The sequence below is a fragment of the Rana temporaria genome, chromosome 5 (assembly GCF_905171775.1).
Source record: "Rana temporaria chromosome 5, aRanTem1.1, whole genome shotgun sequence".
In the NCBI taxonomy this organism is placed as follows: Eukaryota; Metazoa; Chordata; class Amphibia; order Anura; family Ranidae; genus Rana; species Rana temporaria.
The window spans coordinates 167,700,639-167,714,834 of NC_053493.1; the positions used below are offsets into that span (position 1 = coordinate 167,700,639).

The 14,196-nt window shown below is 41.4% G+C and overlaps 1 protein-coding gene across 1 annotated transcript in view; it reads left to right on the forward strand.

Annotated features, from left to right (window-relative positions):
* The window catches only part of TEX10 (testis expressed 10), an 89,258-nt gene extending 76,919 nt beyond the window's left edge, over positions 1-12,339 (forward strand). The window contains exons 12-14 of the mRNA XM_040353339.1: positions 4,000-4,178; positions 7,965-8,175; positions 10,819-12,339. Of these exons, the coding sequence (XP_040209273.1) occupies positions 4,000-4,178; positions 7,965-8,175; positions 10,819-10,908 (480 nt within the window). The 3' untranslated portion in view covers positions 10,909-12,339. The remainder of the gene's footprint in view (positions 1-3,999; positions 4,179-7,964; positions 8,176-10,818) is intronic.
* The last annotated feature ends 1,857 nt before the right edge of the window (positions 12,340-14,196 follow it).

Sequence of the window (14,196 nt, forward strand, 5' to 3'; positions counted from 1 at the left end):
CTATTGGTTAGGTATCCATCGGTTAATTTTAAAACAAGTTTAAAAATTTTTAACCGATGGGGCCCACACACGATCGGTTTGGTCTGATGAAAACGGTCCATCAGACCGTTCTCATCGGATTGACCGATCGTGTGTACGCGGCATAAGTCAGTAAAAAGGCACTTTTGTCTTATGTGGAAGCTAATTTATGGTTATATGGTCCCTAGCTTTACAGGATTTATTTTTATTATATTCAAACATTTTCTCAAAATATACATACAAAAACATAACCGTACCGTAGTATCAGCAATGTATTTGACAATACAACTAATAGAAACAATTTACACCTGCGAGTAGTACCTCATTCTCCTCATTCCACAATCAAAGATTTAGCAATTAGTCCCCTTTCACACTGTGCGATTTTAACAAAACAGTATACGACTGTGGATCTGACTTTGCACTGTCTTTTCGTTCTTCCTTCGTGTCCCTTCCCTCCCTTTTGTTCTTCCTCTGTGTCTCTTCCCCCCTTTCGTTCTTCCTTCGTGTCCCTTCCCCCCTTTCCTTCTTCCTCTGTGTCGTCCCCCCTTTCGTTCTTCCTCTGTGTCGTCCCCCCTTTCGTTCTTCCTCTGTCGTCCCCCCTTTCGTTCTTCCTCTGTGTCGTCCCCCCTTTCGTTCTTCCTCTGTGTCGTCCCCCCTTTCGTTCTTCCTCTGTGTCGTCCCCCCTTTCGTTCTTCCTCTGTGTCGTCCCCCCTTTCGTTCTTCCTCTGTGTCGTCCCCCCTTTCGTTCTTCCTCTGTGTCGTCCCCCCTTTCGTTCTTCCTCTGTGTCGTCCCCCCTTTCGTTCTTCCTCTGTGTCGTCCCCCCTTTCGTTCTTCCTCTGTGTCGTCCCCCCTTTCGTTCTTCCTCTGTGTCGTCCCCCCTTTCGTTCTTCCTCTGTGTCGTCCCCCCTTTCGTTCTTCCTCTGTGTCGTCCCCCCTTTCGTTCTTCCTCTGTGTCGTCCCCCCTTTCGTTCTTCCTCTGTGTCGTCCCCCCTTTCGTTCTTCCTCCGTGTCCCTTTTCCCCCTTTCGTTCTTCCTCCGTGTCCCTTTCCCCCCATTTCGTTCTTCCTCCGTGTCCCTTGCCCCCCCCCCCCATTTCGTTCTTCCTCCGTGTCCCTTCCCCCCCCCCCCGGTTCGTTCTTCCTCAGTGTCCCTTCCCCCCCCCCCCCCCCTTTCGTTCTGAAACTGCACTGTCACTGACCGCTGCAGGCCTCCCATTAATGATCAGAAAGTAATTAATAATGTTCACCATTATGTTGTCGCCATGACAGCTAATCATGATCACAAAAAGTTTATTTACTTTTTGGCTACAACCTTCAACGCCTCTAAACATAACTGGCTTATGATTTTTTTTTGTTGTATGCTATTTTGTTTTTAAAATGTACAGTATCTCACAAAAGTGAGTACACCCCTCACATTTTTATTTTATTTTTTTATTATCTTTTCATGTGACAACATTAAAGAATCGACACATTGCTACAATGTAAAGTAGTGAGTGTACAGCTTGTATAACAGTAAATTTGCTGTCCCCTCAAAATAAAGCAACACACAGCCATTTAATGTCTAAACCGCTGGCAAAAATGTGTGTTCACCCCTAAGTGAAAATGTCCAAATTGGTCCATATTAGCCATTTTATCTCCCTGGTGTCGTGACCTGTTAGGCCTCATACACGCGATAGGATAGCCAGAGGACAACGGTCTGAAGGACCGTTTTCATAAGTCCAAACCGATCGTGTGTAGGCCCCATAGGTTATTTAACCATAGGTTAAAAAAATGAGAACTTGCTTTAAAATTTAACCTATGGACTGGTAACCGATGGGTCAAAACCGATCGTTAGTATGCAAAAGCATCGGTTAAAAACCCGTGCATGCTCAGAATCAAGTCGATGCATGCTTGGAAGCATTGAACTTCGTTTTTTTCAGAACATCGTTGTGTTTTACGTCACCGCGTTCTGACACCATCGTTTTTTTAACTAATGGTGTGTACGCACGATGGACCATCAGTCAGCTTCATAGGTTAACCTAGGACAACGGTCCTTCAGACCGTTGTCCTCTGGCTATCCTATCGTGTGTACGAGGCCTTAGTGTTACAGGGTCTTAGGCGTGTTAAATTTAGTGTTATCGCTGTCACTCTGTCATACTGGTCACTGGAAGTTCAACATGGCACCTCATGGCAAAGAACTCTCTGAGGATCTTAAAAAATAAAAATAATCGTTGCTCTACATAAAGATGGCCTAGGCTATAGGAAGATTGCCAATACCCTAAAACTGAGCTGCAGCATGGTGGCCAAGACCATAGAGTGGTTTAACAGGACAGGTTCCACTCAGAACAGACCTCGCCATGGTCAACCAAAGAAGTTGAGTACAGAGGCTCAGCGTTATATCCAGAGGTTGTCTTTGGGAAATAGATATGAGTGCTGCCAGCATTAACGCCGAGGTTGAAGGGGTGGGGGTTAGCCTGTCGGTGCTCAGACCAAACTCTGCATCAAATTGGTCTGCATGACTGTCGTCCCAGAAGGAAGCCTCTTCTAAAGATGATGCACAAAAATGCCCGCAAACTGTTTTCTGAAGACATTGAGACTAAGGACTGAAGCTCTTCTGGACATGGATTGTTGGAACCATGTCCTGTGGTCTGATGAGACCAAGATACATTTATTTGGTCCGGAGGGTTGTCAAGCTTGTGTGGCGGCAACCAGGTGAGGAATACAAAGACAAGTGTGTCTTGCCTACACTCAAGCATGGTAGTGGAAGTGTAATGGTATGGGGCTGCACAAGTGCTGCCGGCACTGGGGAGCTACAGTTCATTTGAGGGAACCATTAATGCGAACATGTACTGTGACATACTGAAGCAGAGCATGATCCCCTCCCTTCGGAAACTGGGCTGTAGGGCAGTATTCCAACATGACGACCCCAGACACACGTCCAAGATGACCACTGACTTGCTAAATAAGCTGAGGGTAAAGGTAATGGACTGGCCAAGCATGTCTCCAGACCACCTCAAATGGAAGGTGGAGGAGTGCAAAGTCTCTTAACATCCACCAGCTCCGTGATGTCATGATGGAGGAGTGGAAGAGGACTCCAGTGGTGACCGGAGAAGCTCTGGTGAACTCCATGGCCAAGAGGGTTAAGGCAGTGCTGGAAAATAATTGTGGCCACACAAAATATTGACACCTTGGGCCCAATTTGGATATTTTTTTACTTAGGGGTGTGCTCACTTTTGTTGCTAATGGTTTAGACATTAATGGCTTTTAGACAAAATTGTTTTTGGAAAATTGTTGGAACAGTTTAAGTTTACAATTTGCACAGATGTCAATAAGCCATTTTCCCTGTGCCAGTTGTTCCCTGTGTTTTGTTCACACATAGTTCTTATGATTAAAGTGGAACTATAAAGCTTTGCGGTCACAAGTTGTGAGCAGGCAGAGTATTTACGGTGCATGGCTCTCCGGCAATAAAATGCACCTCAGTGCCTGCTCACTTTCTTCTCTGGCATGTATACTGAACTGTACATGGTCACCGTGCTTGTGTGTTAGGATGATTGACTTCTGTGCAGGAGTGACATCATCCTGCACCAGACAATTTAGGCTGCCGAAGACTGTCACACAGCAGAATACGCTGACGAGGTACAGGGACTATTGAAGGAAAGGTAAGTTTTTAGCTTTGCTTTAAGGATGTTCAAACCTGAAGCAAACATCTGTGTCCAGGCTGGTATGGCCTAACTGTTTGTTCTGCCTGTGTATGACAGGATGATATAAATGTTTAATTCTACACTGCTTTGGTACTTAACATTGTACAACTTTTTACACAATGTTTGCATGCCTTTTGTGTGAATAAACTTTTCTATATTGAACTTCTAGTATCTTGTATGTCATATGGCCACGTGTGCCTAGTAGTCAGGCAAATGAATGATGCCTTCGTTTTTATTTGTATATTTTAATTTATTGGTCTGCTTTCAATGGCTGCAATGTTTTTATTTTATTTTTTTATAGGGTGGCTTAATTATCATGCCAGACAGTACTATTGGATCAGTTTTACACGCCATAAATACTCTTCTTGATCAAAGCTGTGTGCTTTCTGAAACTCTATATACCTTTTTGGCTTCCAACTGTTACAGCATTTTCAACTGCCTGCTTACAATGGAGAAAGATGCTGAGCATGTACAGAAAAGGTAATGACCACACCCAGACAGCACAAGCAGATGTTTAAAGAAAAAATGGAATCTGGTGCACTCGATGTGAATGGGGGAATCCTCCCTGCTGAGCTATTTATTCTGACTCCGGGAGGAGGATTTCCCTGCCATCAGAATACACTGATCAGCATTGCAGGCTATAGCCTGTAATGCTGATCAAGCGGGGAAAATCCAACAGGGCTGTGGTACAGAAGTTGATCGGTAAACTTTAAATGTGTTGATGTGGGAATCGGCACTGTTTTTTTCCTTTTTTAAACATGCTGGTTGAACGAAAAGAAATGTATAATGTATGTCCTGCCTTAGTCAGGCTCTCTGCAGGCAGGAAGAGTCCTCTGTTATATGGAAAAATAATCTAAAGATGACTTGGTTGCTGCAGGGTTCTGTTCTGCCTGCAAATAATCCCTGTTCTACGTAACCTTTCTTGCAAAAGTCTAGAGTATGCTTATTCATTTTATTTGGAGAAGCAAAAGGCCACAGCTAGCTTATATGATCTGGCTGAGATCAAACTGTATAGGGGGTTGAGGGTTTCCAGATATACAATTTTATTAAAAGGCAATTATGCATCAGAGGATTCTGAATTGGCACTTACAAGCTATGGGAACATTTATGGAGTGTAAGAATTTAGCCCACCCTCCCTGTCTGCTATGTGAGTTTAGAGGCCTAAAACAACCTCGGCACATGCTGATACAGTAAAAATCTCCTAAACAGTGCAAGTTTAGCAGATATTCACGGTACCTACAGGTAAGCCTTATTATAGGCGTACCTGTAGGTAAAAGTGGTGTGTAAGGGTTTACAACCACTTTAAATATCTAATTAGGCAATCCTCCTTTTTTTTTTTACCTCCTTTAAAATGTCTAATTGGTTAAACTGGTTATTCCCCCAAATACCAAGGTAAGGTATTTGCCTTTTGCATAAAATTAAAATAGTTAAGAGTCCTTTTGATTGTTAAATGGACTTGTCACTGGTCTGTCCAAGAATGTATGTATGTATGTATGTATGTACCTTTTATATACACATATACTAGTTCCTCCACCCCAAACTCGCTCATCCATGTCTCATCCACTGTGACAATGGATCCTGATCACACATGGTAATAAAATCTCCAGAGGTTTCCACAAACTGGGAACAAATCTTCACTTGCCCAAATATTTGCAGAAGATGGTGTGTCTTTGCCAATTCCCAATTCCTCTGCCATTAGTAAAGGTTTTCTGACAAATCTGTTGGGTTGTACTCATTTATGCTGAGCACTGTATACAACAGATTTGTCAGATTACCTTTTACTTTCCTTTCAGAATCAACATTTTCTATGGGTTGCTATACTACAAAATACTCCCACAAATGCGGGCCATTGACTGTAACTAAGATTTGTTAATTCACAGACACAAAGTATTTTTCCTAACAAATTCATTCAAGACCATGTTGCAAAAATGAATACACCCCAATGAAAGTCTTATGCCGCGTACACACGATCGTCTTTCGGCATGTAAAAAACGTTGTTTTTCAGCCTCTAGAAAAAACAACGTTTTTTCCAACTTCATCATTAAAACGACGTTGCCCACACACGGTCGTTAAAAAAAAAAAAAATGCTCTAGCAAAGCGCAGTGATGTACAACGGCACTATAAAGGGGCAGTTCCATGCGGATGACGCCACCCTTGGGGCTGCTTTTGCTGATTTTGTGTTAGTAAAAGACGATTTGATCTTTTTATTGTCTGTCACAGTGTGATGAATGTGCTTACTCCATTACGAACAATAGTTTTACCAGAACGAGCGCTCCCGTCTCATATAACTTGCTTCTGAGCATGCGCTGGTTTTTAACGTAGTTTTAGCCCACACACGATCATTTTTTACAACCCGAAAAATAACATAGTTTAAAACGTTGTTAAAAAATGAAGCATGGAGCAGCAGCCCATAGAGAGGACATGATGGCGGCGTTTGGCAGGTTGTCCGGTGTTCTTGGTCGCTCCTTGGTTAGCCGGGGCCGCTTGTATTCTGCAGCTGCACACGCAGAGCACGGTGATGCAGCCCGGACATGGAAGATCCTCACCTACGTGGTAGCCCTGCCCGGCGTGGCCATCTGTATGCTGAACGTTTTTCTGAAACATCAGCAACATCAAGAGGATGAGACAAGAATTTGTGCCCTACGATCACCTCCGGTTCCGGACAAAGAAATTTCCCTGGGGAGATGGAACAAAGGGTCTTTTCCACAGCGCTCACGTAAATGCTCTTCCAGACGGCTATGAAGAGCATGGACACCACCATTAGCCTTTTTAAATGTTTTCTAGACCAATATGTTGAATGGGCCCACATAATATGAAGGGATCAGGCTGCTTATTTAAATTTAAACCTGACCTATATTAACAGTAGAGGTCACTTAAATAAAGCTTATGGCTTGTTCTAAAAAAAAAAAATGAAGCATGTTCGATTTTTTTTTTTTTTAGTTTTTCAGAACCCGAAAAATGATGTGAAGCCCACACACGATCATTTTAAATGACATTTTTAAAAAAATGATCGTGTGTACGCGGCATTAGGAGCAAAGCTAAATTTTAGACAAAATCCTAATTAACAAGAATTTAACTGCAGGTGTGTCTAATCATTAAACAGGTGTCCAGCAGACAGTTGATTATAAAAGGGCATTACTTAACAAAGAAAACCCCTTCCCATTTCATGCAGTTAGCAATGACACCCCACGGAAGAGAAATGTCATAGGCCTGAGAAAGAGAATACTTTACACAAGAAAGGTAAAGGCTACAAGAAGACCATCAAAGCTTTACAGAATACTGTACCAAATGTTATACAAAAATGTAACAAAGATGAACTGGAACCATCTTAGAGACGTCCAGTCCGTCCACGGAAGTTAACACCTTGACAGGAGCGTCTTCTGATAAGAAGAGTTGAAGAAAATTGCCATGCAAGTTCACGGCAGTTAGCTAAAGATGTAGAAAGCCAAACTGGGGTGATTGTTTCCCGTGACACAATACGGCATACGCTGCAGAGGAATGCCATGTATGGGTGTCTTCCATGAAGGAAGCCTCTCCTGAATTCCATGCACAAAAAAGCCTGCCTAGAATTTGCCGGAGCACATGATGAAAAAGATGACTACTGGGTACTCTGGAGTGATAAGGCCAAGATAAATGTTTTTGGAACTGATGGCTTCAAAACTGTATGGCGACGCAAAGCTGAGGAGTACAAAAAAAATGCATGGTTCCTACATTAAAACATGGTGGTGGCAGTGTCCTGTGGGGCTTTCTTAGTGCTGCTGGTATCAGGGAGCTGCATTTCATTGATGTTATTATGAATTCACAGATGTACTGCTTTATATTGAAAGAAAAGATGCTACCATCACTCCCTGCCCTTGGTGGTCGTGCACTTTTCTCCAATATGACAATGATCCAAAACACACATCTAAGAAAAGAAAGATAGGTAATGGCATAAGTTTTTCATGTGACGGGTAAATCTTCTTTTAATAAGAAGCCTCCTCAACCAACAAGAAGACGTTTAGGGCATTCAATTTTGCGGAATTAATCTTCATAGTTGGACGATCTTTAAAAGTTATCTTGATCGTGCAACAAGGCGGTCTTTTTTTATTTTTTTATAACTGATCATTGTGTGACATTTTTCATAACTCTACAACTTACAATTGGGCTGTTGCTTTATTATAGAAAGTTAAATGGAGATTATATAATCCAGCAGCTATTAGTGGGTGTTGTAATATTTTGACATAATATAGATGCGCTTATTACTAATTTTTTTTCTTTGTCTCCCAGGGATAATTTATGGGGAGAGTGCATTTCATTACTCTCTGTGTTGCCAAATGTTTTGAAGCTGATGTTGCAGAACCTGCAAGTAAGCAGAGCTTGCCAGGAAGAGCTACCTGTTATTGCACAGTTGCTTCGCCTTTTGCTTCAGAATCCACAACTAAGGAGTCATATGATGACTAATGCATTCCTTGTCCAGCAAACCCTTCAAGATGTTATGGTAGGTAAAAATAAGATTGTAGCTCATACCAAATTTGTCTGAATTAACTGAATAAAAGTGTCATTAAATCCAAACTTTGTATTTATGTCCATCTGTTTAAAACCTGGGTGCAGTAGAATAACAACATAACGTTTTTTTTTTTTCTTTATTGGTAAATAACCAATTTGATCTTGCATTTCCCTTGGACTTCCATTTTGTCCATGTCAACAATATGGCAGCCGATCCTCTAGCTCTTATGTTGCCACACTAATTGCACATGTTCTGCCAGCTCCCCTTGTTTTCCATTTTTTTTTTTTTCCTGGAAGCCACCCATTGTGACTTTAGAAGGAATACTCCAGAAGGTTGATTGCAAGGTATCTGTTCCAGTGCTGCCCGTCTTTGTCTCTTCTAAGTTCATCCTCAGCCACTTTCATCCCAGCCTGTCTTTCTTTTCCAGCCGTCGGTCATATTAGTCTTTCTCACAGCCACACCTTCTCTCCCTTCTCCTATATGCTAGTCAGATGTCAGCAACAAGCCCAGCTCTGTAGGACTCTCCCAACCCTGCTACGGTTGGCCAAGCAGCAGCTGAGGGGAGAAGGACAGCCGTAAGGTGAACGGTGTATGTAGTGTGAGGAAGAGGTAAACAAAAGATAGAGAAGTCGTCTAAGCAGTGAAATGACGGGGGACGCAGATGGCTTAAGCAGCCCATACACTGAGTGAATTTTATTTCCAATTTGCTCCATTCCCCCATTAACACAGACTGTATTGACAGGGCAATCCTTCCTGCTGAGCCAGTGAGGGGGGGTGCAGGAAGCCATCCTCCCTGGGAGAAGACTGTGATCATAACTAGTAGCTATACCAGATGCTGGCAATAACGCATGCAAAGTCCGGCAGGCTGGTTCTACCCAAGCTGCTCAATCAACTTGGTACATTCAGCCTGCCCATACATTATTTGAACCAGCCGGCCTTAGGAGCCTGTCTCAGGCCCTCCTCTGTTCTCAATGTAGTTTTTTTTTTTTTGCTTGCTTATCTCCATTCATCTCACAGTGCAGTGCAAGCACTCTATACCAGTGTTTCTCAACCTTATTTTAGTTGAGGCACTCTTTAAAATTATGGACAGTCTTGAGGCACCCCATTCTGAAATGGAAAAACTATTCTCAGTTTTACATAATGCAGCAACATCCACACACATAATTCACCTATAATGTTGGGTGTCCTATTTTTCCAAAGCAAATACACTTTTGCAAACCAGTGTTTCTCCTTTTCCTGTTTTTCTCCATCACTCAGGTAATGTGGGTCAAAGCTGATGTAGAGAGGGTCAAACAATGATGCTATGCAGGCAATTAACATCCTCCTTATCAGCTGATGTCATAGGTCATTAGGTCGACAGATAAACCATAATGGTGCACAATAAAAACCTGTGGCTTTGTGTAAGTAGAGGGCCCCTTTCAAATTTGAGGATGGTTCATTTTAATAGTTCAGTTTACATCAGTTTTTAGAACAAATTTTTGGCTCTGCCAGCTGGAGTCCTTAACCGCTTGAGTCCCAGAGCCATTCTTTAATGCAAAAACTGACCTTTTGTCCGTGTTCTTTTTGTCCGATCCATTTTTTAATGGAAGAAAAAAATGGGGCTTTGATCTATTACAAAAACAGATGTTGACAGAAGCAGATTTTAAGGGATATAAATGGATAATCATCCCTTTCCATTTTTCAATGAGAGGCATTTATGATTGTTTTTAATCCATCCGCTGACAGGTGAAAAACAAACAGTCCACATGTGTAAAATGGGCCTAAAGAAGACTTCATCCACCTGCTGGCTTGCATACAATTTTTGGCAAATTTTGGGCATTTTTTCAAGACGCCTGGAGAAACCTCAGGGCACCCCGGTTGAAAAAGGCTGCTCCTATACTGTTCACTAAACTGCCGTTTGAAGCCGCAAAAAAGCTTACATTTGAGCTAAATGTTCTTGCTTTAATTGTTAGATTTGCAGACTATAACGCTAAACTTGTTTAAATGGGTTTACATTTTCTCCTTGGCTAAATTATCATATGAAACCCCAATGTACATTTCTGGTCTAAATTAAAAAAACAAAACAAATGGGCAGTACATCTCTCTGCAACACTACATGTTTCCTTGTGTATTCCTTTTAAAAACACTGCAAGCAAAGAAAATACTGTTGAGTCCAGTTAGCATCTAATTTCCTGTGCACTTTGCCTCATCTGCACTGTAATCTCCAGCTGTGGTGTTGCCCAGTTCTCCTCACAAGACTACAAACCACCTCCCTTGTATTAGAGATGACAAAAGGGAGGTGCCTGTACTCTAGCAAAAGAGAACTGAGATGGAGTTGCTTGAGATTTCAGTGCAGCTGACGCACTGCATTGCTGGCTCAAAGAAGTTAAGTGCAAAGTGGATTTCTGGTGGATCGTATAGTTTTCTTTACTTGCAGCATTTACATGCAATGGGAAGTATATATTATAGAGATGTAATGCATGTTTTTTTTTTCTAATATATATTTTTCCAAGACATCCACTTGAAGACTTCACATGTAAAATGAACCTTTGTTCACTTTAGACATGCAGCCATCCACTTTATTTTAATAAATAAACATTTGAGTATAAGATCATATACATAGACTAATTTCTGTTTTTTTAATTCTCACTCTAGAATTTGAAGAGCTGTGAAATTCAAGAACAGTGGCTGACTGATCTGCAGTACTGCTTTAATGTGTATCTTTCAAAACAGATACAGGAATGAGGCATCGGGTGTATTTTCATTTTAAAGAAACTTACAAAATACTACTGTATATTCAAAATGTGATCTTTGTATACGCACACACACCCTATATTTTCTGACAATGCAAAGTTTCAATAAAAATTCCAAACTGCTAAATTGCCAACATAATGCTTTCAGTGTTCAAATAGTCTGGAACCTCTACATACGTATGTTTTAAGGATTTTGTTTTTCTTTTGTATGCAGTTGTCTTAAAATAAGTATTTACATATTTTTGCATCCGAATTTTCAGATTTTGTTAAACAAGTAAATATGTTTTATGGCAAATGTGCTATGGTTTTCTGTTAAATTGCAGTGATCGCTTTACAGAATGTTTTGTATTGAACAAACAGTGAAATTTATCATTATAAAACACACTTTATTTTGGTACTTGCACATGATCCTCACTCTGCCGCTCAACAAATTATAATTTTGATCCTCCCTGGTACTCAATGCATCATTCCACCTCTTGGTGTAAAATGTGAAGCCATCTCTTTATTAATAACTTTTTAAAAAGGAGCAACCATTTGACCTCAGTCTGTAATATATGCAAACAGATGAAGGGTCAGTCCATTAAAAATAGATATTTCAGCTTTGGGGAAAAAAATTATCCGGTTTATTAACCCTTGGGCTTTTTTTTTTTAAAATGTCCAAGTAGTCATGCAAAAAATGTCTTCATCCAGTTTCCAACGATGGCCATTGCGCATTTTTTCAATTTTATGTTTTTATTAAGAATGCTGGTAGAAGTGTGTCAGGTTGGGCAGCTTAAATGGGGCAATTTTACTGCACAGGTCTCTGGAAAAAGCCAAGAAACTAGTGAGCATAAAACCACAGTCCCCTAATATCACTTTTGTATGGACTGACCCCTTAATTTAGCTTACTTCATCCTGATAATGCTTAAAGTGTATTCTAAGTAAGATCAAGGTTTGGAAAGAGCCATTGGTATGCAAGCTCATGCACTTCCAGATGTATAGGTCAGTCAAGTTCTTGTATTGAGTGTTCTGAAACTTTGGCACACTGATATGTAAATATTTGTAGCAATTCATGTGATGAAGAGCTGTCCTAATAGTTGCTGTCACTTGCTATTGTTCCATAAAGGTGATGCAGAGTACCCTGATTTTCAGGATTCAAAGGATGCTTAATAGGATAGCTGGGTTTGACGTGCCAGTGGCTTCTTAGACACTTTGCTCTTCTGGTTTACTCTAAGCATTTTCATTTGTAAAATTAAACTTCCCTTCTTACTATAGTGTAATATATTCGCTTTATCTTTTCAACAGTTTTTACAAGAAATATTTTTTCTGTAACTGTTGTGTTTTTTGTTTTGTTTTTTAAGGTATGCTTTTGCAAAATGTTTAGTGACTTTTGCCTTAGATGTACAGGAAACTCAAGTACTTAAATAAAAATGTGTCTTTTTAATTTTTCAGTGTTTTAATATTACAAAATTGTGCGTATGTTTATACACAAAGGGTGTGTGTGTGTGTGTGTGTGTGTGTGTAATAGGATTTTTATAACGGCTTCCCTGTAAAATCCTTTTCTTGGAGTAAGGCCTCATGCACACGAGACGCAGATGTAAACTCATCTAAACACACGTTTTCAAACACAAAACCCGGCGTTTAAAACACCCATTTTGGCGCGAATTTCGCAGCGTTTTACAGCGTTTGCGTTTAGTTAAGAAACATCATAAGACCCCCCCAAGCTCAAAAAACAGTATTATTTAACCATTTCAGCCATTTTGCGAGACCAGAGTGAGTAGCAGCTGAGAGAGCAGCAGTGTACTTGTATTTAGCGTGTCACCTGCCACAAGCTGCGGATTGTCCACTTGCCACATCACCTGCCACAAGTTGTGAATTGTCCACTTGCCACGTCACCTGCCACAAGTTGTGTATGTCCACTTGCCATGTCACCTGCCACAAGTTGTGGATTGTCCACTTGCCATGTCACCTGCCACAAGTTGTGGATTGTCCACTGGCCACAAGTTGTGGATTGTCCACTTGCCACGTCACCTGGCCACAAGTTGTGGATTGTCCACTGGCCACGTCACCTGCCACAAGTTGTGTATGTCCACTTGCCATGTTACCTGGCCATGTCAGCTGCCACATCACCTGCCACAAGTTGTGGATTGTTCACTTGCCACATCACCTGCCACAAGTTGTGGATTGTCCACCGGCCATGTCACCCGCCACAAGTTGTGGATTGTCCACTGGCCACGTCACCTGCCACAAGTTGTGGATTGTCCACAATGCAAGCAATTACAGTTTTTTTAATGGTTTTTCATCATTTGCCATCATTTTTGAGATTTCTAATGTAAAAAAAAAGTCACCTTTAAAAATGCCTATAAACGAAATCGCGGCAAAACTACGGTACCGCGTTTAGCAGCTGAACCCATTTTTTTGCTTCTGAAAAAACGAGCATAAACGCAACTGCAGAAAAACGTGACTGTGTGCATGGACACATAGGATAACATTGAATGTGTTTAGGGGCAGTTGAAAAAGCTGTCCAAATGCCTCTGAACACGCGTTTACCAGCGTCTCGTGTGCATGGGGCCTAAATCATGGGACACAGAACAGCCATAGTAATTTCTATGTGGGTTATACGCCACCTATAGGTGAATGGACATTGGCACATTCAAAAGACAGGAAGTCCCCCTCTATATAACCCCTCCCATACAGGAAGTACCTCAGTTTTTGTAGCAAAGCAATATATATCCCAATAAGAGGGGAGCGACCTCTGTGTCCTGTGATGTACTCCAAGAAAAGGATTTTTACAGGGAAGCTGTTATAAAAATCCTATTTTCTTTACCTTACATCACGGGACACAGAGCAGCAATAGCAATTACTATGTGGGATGTCCCAAAGCAATGCCTCTGAGGGGAGGGAGACGCATATTAACGCAGGCCGCCATCAGACGTGAGGATCTATACTGCTGCCTGCAGTACACTGCGCCCAAAGGCGGCATTCTCTAACTTGAAAAGACGTAACCCTTCTTTTCAAACCATAAGCCTGAATTATAACCTAACAAATCCACTTTGAAATAGTACATTTTGACGCTGCCTGCCCTTTCCTGGGCCCTTCTGGCAGCACAAACAAAACATCAGTCTTTTGTATCTGAGCTGTCCCCTTTAGTAGACCCTGACAGCTCTCACCACATTGAGAGAATGTAACAATTTTTCTTCTGGAGAACAAGGAGCTGGAAAAAAGAGCCAGGGAGACATCTTGGCTCAGATGAAACTGACACTACATTAGGTAGAAAGGTTGGGCGAGGACGCAACACCAC